At 49.6% G+C, this 7,978-nt stretch overlaps 1 protein-coding gene across 2 annotated transcripts in view; it reads right to left on the bottom strand.

Moving 5' to 3' along the window:
- Positions 1-580: 580 nt before the first annotated feature.
- The window catches only part of GRIK3 (glutamate ionotropic receptor kainate type subunit 3), a 123,963-nt gene continuing 116,565 nt past the window's right edge, over positions 581-7,978 (bottom strand). The window contains exons 14-16 of one of the 2 annotated variants that reach the window (XM_074555879.1): positions 5,565-5,787; positions 4,454-4,704; positions 581-2,457 (exon numbers count right to left, since the gene is read on the bottom strand). In XM_074555879.1, the coding sequence (XP_074411980.1) occupies positions 1,939-2,457; positions 4,454-4,704; positions 5,565-5,787 (993 nt within the window). In that variant the 3' untranslated portion in view covers positions 581-1,938. Of the gene's footprint in view, positions 2,458-2,591; positions 2,938-4,453; positions 4,705-5,564; positions 5,788-7,978 lie in introns of those variants that run through there. The other variant, XM_074555880.1, reaches the window with a different exon arrangement.

Here is a 7,978-nt window from a genome sequence, read left to right as displayed (position 1 = left end):
CGCGCTCACGGAAGGCTTTGAGGCTTTGTCATCGTGTCTGTCCCTTCCCAAGCCTCCAAGAACGTGGCTGTGAGGCCCTGGGCTGGCTGCTCCTCCTCTGGCATGACCAGAAATGGCTTTGGAGCACACGGGGAGGCTCCGGGAGCTCTCCTGGCCGAGCTGCCCCTGGTACCGCAGGAAGGCTGGGGCTGAAATCCTGCATTTCCCCTCGGGTCACAGTGAGCGGGGCCAGGGGCAAGGCTCTGCACCAGCCTGGGGTCCCTCTGCATTTTTTGGGTGCTGCAGAACATTCCCTTGTTGGATGTCAAGGGTTCCAAGAGATCAGCACAAAGCCTTGGTGTAGATGCAGGAATTTGGCTGCAGTTCGCAGCTGATTTAGGGGTGTAGGGATGGGAGGAAAAACGGTTTGTACACCAGTAATTCCAGATGCTCACCTGTTACATTTGTGAGTAAAATCAAATCAGGCTGGTGTCAATAAATAAATGGGGTTTGTGGAGTTAGCAATATTTATTTATTTTTTAAAAAATCTGCCAAGAAGCAAAACGAATGCTGATTTCTGTGGTATTTTACTCTCTGGACATTTAAAGCCAGTTTCAGGCTTTGTTTGCATCTCTGCTATTTTTTTTTTTTTTTAGAGCTTAGAAATCCGCAAGGAAAACATAAAATCTACTGCTCTGAGAAGCCTAAGGATTTGCAAAGGAATACAGAAAGCATGTCATTAGCTTTGGGAAGCTACCCCACACTTCAGCTTGTCCTCTGCTCAAGGTATTTGTGCAGCAAACTGGTAAGAATCTGATGCCCATTGCATTGGCAACTTTCATCCCTAATTCTTCATGTTTTTTGTGAAAAGGTGAAAATGAATGTAAATTCTTTGCATATCTTTGCTTGAGTCAAAATATGACAAATCACCTGGCTTTTCTTGGGGTCACTCTGTTGTTTCTTTACATCATGGAAGAAGCAAAATAAGGACAAACTGTCTTCCATGGTGGGGTGGGGGAGCAGCTCTTCCCCCTTGAGCTGATCTGCTAATTCTGCTCAGCTGGAGACAACCTTCCCAACTGAGCATGGAGAGGGAGAGGTGGGGAAAAATCCAAAATCAGTCAGGTTTTGTCCTTTGGGCAAGGATAAACTTTCCAGAATGGCTGTGAGCTCAGGAGGGCTGTGGTGGCCTCAGCACCCTCTGAGCCAGGGCTCGGGCACTGCTCCATCCCTGCCCTCCACACAGGTGGGGTCCTGCAGGGTCTCTGTCCCTCTTACCCCCGCAGGGGAAGGGTGTTGCTGTTTTCTACACCACCAGTGGTTAAACCAGAGCCTTTAAGCACCTTTGCATCACATGTGTGACATCCTGGGTTAAGGTGGGCAGAGGAATTTCCGTTTGTTTGATTTTGTGAATGAATCCCACTGGCTGCCAGGTCCCCTGGCAGGGATGGAGCTGAGGGAAGTAACTCGAGTGTTACCTTAGGTCAGCAGAGGGGTCTTTGGTAATTCTGCCTAAATTCATCTGCAGGACCAACCTTCTGGGTTAAGCAACCTGAAAATAAGAAGTCAATTCATGGAAGATTTCCTAAAAACATTTTAGTGTGTGTTTGCTTAAATCCCATGGAGAGGCTGCCTGAGGGGTGGCAGTTCGTGGTCAGAGCAGGAGGAATCCCAGGCTTGGCTCTGCTTCTCCCAGGTCAGCTTTGGCTGAGATTCATCTTTCAGGTCCTTAATGCCATGGAGAGCACTTAGTCCTCAACCAGGCCCACAGTCCCTCCCAGTGTGGAGCTGCAGTTCAGCACTGCTGAATTTCATGGAAATCGGTATTTTTGGCTCTTGGAAGCAGCTCTGCTCCTGCTGCTGCTGCTGGAGCCTGTGGACATGGTTGCTTCCCATGCTTCTCTGCAGGAGAGACTGAGCTTTGCAGGAAGAGCAGAGGCAGAGCTGAGAACCTGGAGATCACGGTGTCACCCTGGGCTGCAGCTTGGCTTGGGGAGCGTGGGTGCTGTCACTCGGAGGTGCAGGATGTCCTGTGCATGCCACGCTGTGCCCTCCCTGGCCCAGAGCTTGGGTACATTTCAGGCTCACCTTCCCCTTCCCAGTCAGCTGCCCTGGGTCTGCTGAGGAGCTTGTGTCACCTTGTGCCACCACGCTGCTGCCACGTGGCTGTCCCGCTCCGGGGGGCTGCGGCCAGCACAGCCGCGAGGTGAGGGCCACCGCCAGCTGCTCTGGGGCAAGCACAGCCTCCCCCATCCTGGGGCTTCCCAGATGCCTCTCCCATTCCAAAAATGTGCTGTGTGTGTCGGTGTGGGCCAGGTGCTCACACCTGACCAAGTGTTCCTGTTTATTGCCGTGCTGATGGAGCCACGCTCGCGGCTCCTCCTCACCCGCTCGGGGTTGGCTCAATTCTGCTTCACCTCCGCCTGTTTGCAGTGTGTAAACATCAGACTCCTGGGTGGTGGTTGGACTCCATGAGGCCTGGAGGATCGAAGCATTAAAAAAAAAAAAGGAATGAAAAGTAACAAAACAAATGCAAAAAGCCCCAAGACCCACGTTACTGTCCGTGCTTGGAAGTTCTGGCTCCTCTGCGGTGATGGATGCAGCTGGCTTGCAAAGGCCTTGTTCTCGAAATGAACAAACCAGGCTTTTTTTTTTCTTTTTTTTTTTTCTCTCATGTTTTTTAATCCATTCTTCCCTAGTTCAGGGTGCATCCAGCCGTGTCTGCCGCCATTCCTTCCCTCCCACCCGCCCCAGTGCCATTCCCTAGGGGAACACAGGTGCCAGTCCGGTGTTGCAGGTCATGCTGTCCTTGCTGGGCAGCCGGCGGTCGTTGAAGGTGTGCATGTTGATCACGGCGTCCGTCTTCACCATCACGGGGGGCTGGGGCTTGTGCTTGACCCGGCGCTGGCAGGTGAGAGACAGCCGGATCTCGTCGGCCATGGCGCTGCAGAAGGAGCGCTGGGGACAGTGGGGGTGATGCCTTAGCATTTCAGCTTTTATCATTTGCTTTTGTAATCCTGCAACTTGTTAGAGTGGAACTGTAACGCTCATCAGCCACTGTTCTCCCACTTTACTGGGGACAGTGAGGGTAATGCCTTAATGCCTTAGCATTTCAGCTCTTATATTTTTCAGATATTTGTAATCCTGCAGTTTGTTAGGGTGGAACTGTAAAGCGCCTCTCAGCCACTCTTCTCCCATTTGATTTGGGACAGTGGGGGTGATGCCTTAGCATTTCAGCTTTTATAATTATTTTTTTGTAATCCTGAAATTCATTACTATGGAACTGTAAAGTGCCTGTCAGCCACCTTTCTCCCATTTTATTTGGGATAGTGGGAGTGATGCCTTAGCATTTCAGCTCTTACATTTTTCAGATATTTGAAGTCCTGCAATTTGTTAGAGTGGAACTGTAAAGCATCTCTCAGCCACTCTTCTCCCATTTTATTTGGGATAGTGGGAGTGATGCCTTAGCATTTCAGCTTTTATCTTTTTTTTTGTAATCCCGCAATTCGTTAGGGTGGAACTGTAAAGCTCATCAGCCACCGTTCTCCCATTTCGTTTGGGACAGTGGGAGTGATGGCTTAGCATTTTAGCTCTTATATTTTTCAGCAATTTGTTAATGTGTAACTGTAAAGCTCCGTAGCCTGTCAGCCACTGTTCTCCCATTTTATTTGGGACAGTAGGGGTGATGCCTTAGCATTTCAGCTTTTATCATTTTCAGATATTTGTAATTCTGCTATTTGTTAGTGTGGAACTGTAAAGCTCCATAGCCTGTCAGCCACTGTTCTCCCATTTTACTAGGAACAGTGAGGGTGATGCTGAGACATAAACTTTAAGGAATTTAGAGATTTTAGAGGAACTCCTGCTACTGGGCAGCTTTCCTTTCTCTGTCCAGTCCATCATGAGGGCAGCTCGCCTTGGTTTCTGGTCATGCACACAAGTGCACGTTCCACTTACTGCACCGGGCCACCCAGGGCGGGGGAAGGACATAAAAGCAGTTCTGTTTTTTCCTGAACACTGATCAGCAATGATGGGCTGTGTCTGTGAGTGTGGCTGAGTTGTGAGACAGTGTGAGGCTTCCTGGTGAGCCCTGACTTGTTCCTCTTTGAACAGAACTGGGGAGAAGGCATGTATAGTCACACCTGGAACGTGCAAGGTGATTTCAAGAGGGTGCAACAGCTGAGAAACACCCCTCCTAGGGACTTCTGCCTATGTTTCAATGATTTATTTGTCAGCTTGCTCTAAACCACCCTACCAATGTGTGCTGCTCTGGCTGCAGCAGCAGCAGCAGACTCTGATCAGAGCAGATGTGACTTTGCCCCGAGGAGGCCATCAGAGGGACAGCCTAGTGAGCCTGTGGGGATGGCATTTTATGGGTGCCAGGCTGGATCCCTCTGCCCTCTCCCTGCCTGTCTCTGGGGTCAGCATGCACAGCTGGGCTAAGGGGACACAGAGAATCAGGGGAATCAGTCAGTACCTGCTCTCGCTCCGCCGTTTTGCGCAGCTTGTAGATGAACTCCACCATGGCCACAAAGACAGACAGGACCAGGCCTGCTGCCAGGACAATGAAGATGCCCCCAATGTTCTGCACGCCCAGAGCACTGGCCTCCTTGTTCTCATCCTCAGGGCAGCCATTCCCCCGCCACCACTTCTCCTTCATGACGTGCAGCTTGTCCTCCTCCTGGAGCTGCAGGATGGCGATGGTGATCTTGTCCCTGTATGGTGACCCTGGGGGTGGGGACAGCGTTATACACAGAGGGAAAGGGGGACAAAAATCCCACCCAGCAGGGAAAGTGTCCGTGTTAAGCAGTGCAGTTCAGACCTCTCTTCAAGGGGCAGACAGTGGTATTTGGAAATTTGCTGCTGGGAGTGAATTATCTTAATCACCTATTGGAATATTTACCAATATAGCCAGATGGGATGTACCTGAGCTTGTCTGGCTCTTGCTGCTTGACCAAATAGTGGCAGCTGTGGTGTTTTTCACCCCACAGACACTTTGGGCTGGCTGGGTGCTGCAGCTGGGCCCGTGGGGACAAGGCCAGGCCTGCAGGATCTCTGGTGGTGCTGGGATGGAGCTTCCCCCCATAACAGGGGCTGCTCCTCAGGTTTCCCTCTGGCAGAGAAGCTTTAAGGCGATGGTGAAGGAAAGGAGTCGGTTCTGATGGAGGGTTTGGATGCAGAGCTTTATTCTGGCCCACAGGCCTCTGAATGCAGCACCAGCTCCAAAAGAACTCCCTGAGCCCGTGGTTGCTGCTTCTTTGAACCCCGGGGAGAGGGGCAGGGAAGGGGCAGGGAGCCACCAAGCAGGGACAGGAGGGGAGGGACAAAGGACACCTGGATGGCCCAATGCCCCCCAGGGGTAGAGGGCATCCTTTGGATCTGCCAATCACTCTGTGCCCTTCTGGAATTGCAGGAGTGACAGACAGTGCTGGGAGGGGAAAGGAGAGGTGACTGACACACCTGGGAGGGAATTATCAGAGGAGGAACTGAGTTTCTGAGGTAAACCCTGAAATCACAACGCAACAATCACCTGCGTTGTGTTTGTGGTGCCCAGCTCCCCTCAGGGTCACTGCAGGGCTGTCACTTACCCATGGGTGTCCCAATGCCGTAGCCTTTGGTGTCGATGAGCCCTCCGATCTGGGTGAGGTTGCAGTTCCTCTGGGTGATGTACTCGATGGTGGTGGATTCCATCAGCAGAGCATAATCAGCCGTCAGGGTTCGCTGGATCCCCTCCTCGTTGTTCTTCACCAGGGCCGTGGGTTTGCTGCTCATGAACGCCCACATTTTTTCAAACGTGGAGATTTTGGATTTCTGGAAAAACGATACCCCCCCATCATCAAAATAAGAATGAATTCTCCATTTGCTGAAACGTGATAACTTTTCATTAAATAATAATAATAATAATAGTTGAGAGCAGATCACACAATGGAGCAACCATGAATTTTACTTTGTCTTAAATCCCTTCACCTCCCAGCATTGTTTGGATTTATGTTGCCTTAAAGAGACACAAGCGTGGCAGCAAACACCCCACTGTGCATGTGCTTCAGGTCCTGAGGTGGAATTGAACCTGCCCAAAGCCCTGCAGGCCCCTTAACTCCCAGGCCATTGGCTTAAACGTATTCACTTACATCTGCTTAAATGTGTTCACTTCCTACCCAGCATTTGTTTACCCTGTAATGTTTCTGCATGCAGAAAGAACAGAGAGTTTTGGAGGACGTGGTTTTCTCTACACACACTCTGATATTTTTGTCTTTCCTCAAGCATGGCAAGGAAACGAGTCTCCTCTGAGATATGTGCAACTGCCAAACAGATTTAACGTACCCACGTAAACAGAAGCACAGAGATATTCAAGAAGATTGTCTTACGGCTAAAAATAAACATGGATATTCTTCCACTATCAGCAGACATTCTGTTGCAAAGGATGGAATATGTTTTCTAGCTTGCTATTCATGTGAATGTTTTTTTTTTTTCTTACAGAAAATGTGTTGAGTGAGAAGAAATATGGTTATTTTATGTCTTGCCATAACATTTGAAAAGTACCATTTATCTACGAGCACCTTCTGAGTTGTCCCTGTCAGTCATCACAAAAGGCACAGATCTCAGAATCACAGAATGGTTTGAGCTGGGAAAAAAGCTCATCCTTAAAGCTCATCCTGTTCCCCCCCTTCCACGGGCTGGGACACCTCCCACTAGACCAGATTATGGTCAGAACTGGCTTTAGTTCAGGAACATTTCCCAGACAGGCAGAGCAGTGTTCTCTTGCCCTTTGCTGGTCCCAGTGCTCCTGTGGGTCAGTGCTTCTCCCTCAGACCAGCCCTGGGACAACACTTGGATATTCAGGCTTGTGTTCCCACTGCTGCCAGCGCCTTTATGCACCGTTCTTCTTTCCTGCCCCATTTCTTGTTTTACCTGCATCTGTTTTTGCCTTCTTATTTCATAAGAGGCAGCTTAGGCAGGCAAACCTCTTCATCCCCTGTACTGCTCGGTGAGCCTGGAGCTGGCTGATAAGTCAGGGGGCAGATAATTCCCTGTGCTGTGTCTGGAATCAGGGTAGCCTCTCAGCAGCTGCTGCATGAGGAGTGGCTGCTGCAGAGCTGTGATTTCAGCCTCGTTTATCTCTCCACAGGTCTCTGTCCTTCCATGAGAAAGCAGGAGATGGAGCCCAAGCCCAGCCCAACTGCTGCCGCCACAGCTCCCCATCACTTTGTCAGTATCACCCAAAATGTGCCAGCACGGGTTCTTCTGATAAAACCATAATAAACAATGGTGAGGCAGCTGAAAGTCCCTTGTAATGCTTCGTTTTCCATGTGCTTTGCCCATCCACCTCCTTTATTCCAGCATGTTTAGCCAAAGTTAAACAAAAGCTCATCACCCCGAAGCTGGGTAGTGCAGTGCTGTTCAAACAAAGGCTGTTCCTCTGCCTTTAACCCTGTGGGCCCCTTCTACTGACTGAAATACTCAGGGATTCATTTCTTCTCCATTAAAGCTTGTGCTCGTTATAATCCACTTGATGAATGCTCAGCAGTGGATGTGCTGGAGCAAACTTCATTCAAGAGGCAGGATAATCTCCCTCGCCTGAAAACCTGGACCAGTGCCTGTAAGGTAGATTTGTGGCATCTATCAAACCTCAAAGAGCAGCAAGAAATGTAGCCTCCAAAAGGATTATTAAATATCTGTACATTACAATGGGTAATTGAAATGAATCGTGTGCTCGGTTGGCTGATAAGGACTTGTTTAACATTTATATAGTTCACATCAGAGGCCTCTGGATTCCTTGGCTCTCCCTCTCTCTTCTTCTCTTTCTGCATTTAATGCTCCTTGAGTGTTGACACAGAGCTTTTAACATCAGTGTTCTCCCAGTTTAGAGCACAGAGCAAAATAAACTGGCAAAAAATCAATAGGCTGCATTTAGTGAAGCAAATGGGACTTGCATGAGGCACTGGACCTCTTCAGGCAACTGAAATTACACGAGACAGGGCTCCCTGGAAGAGAAAAACCACTT

This window comes from Zonotrichia albicollis, chromosome 20, assembly GCF_047830755.1.
Source record: "Zonotrichia albicollis isolate bZonAlb1 chromosome 20, bZonAlb1.hap1, whole genome shotgun sequence".
NCBI classification, from domain to species: Eukaryota; Metazoa; Chordata; class Aves; order Passeriformes; family Passerellidae; genus Zonotrichia; species Zonotrichia albicollis.
The sequence above is the reverse complement of the archived record's forward strand: the minus strand, read 5'-3'. Positions and strand labels throughout refer to the sequence as shown.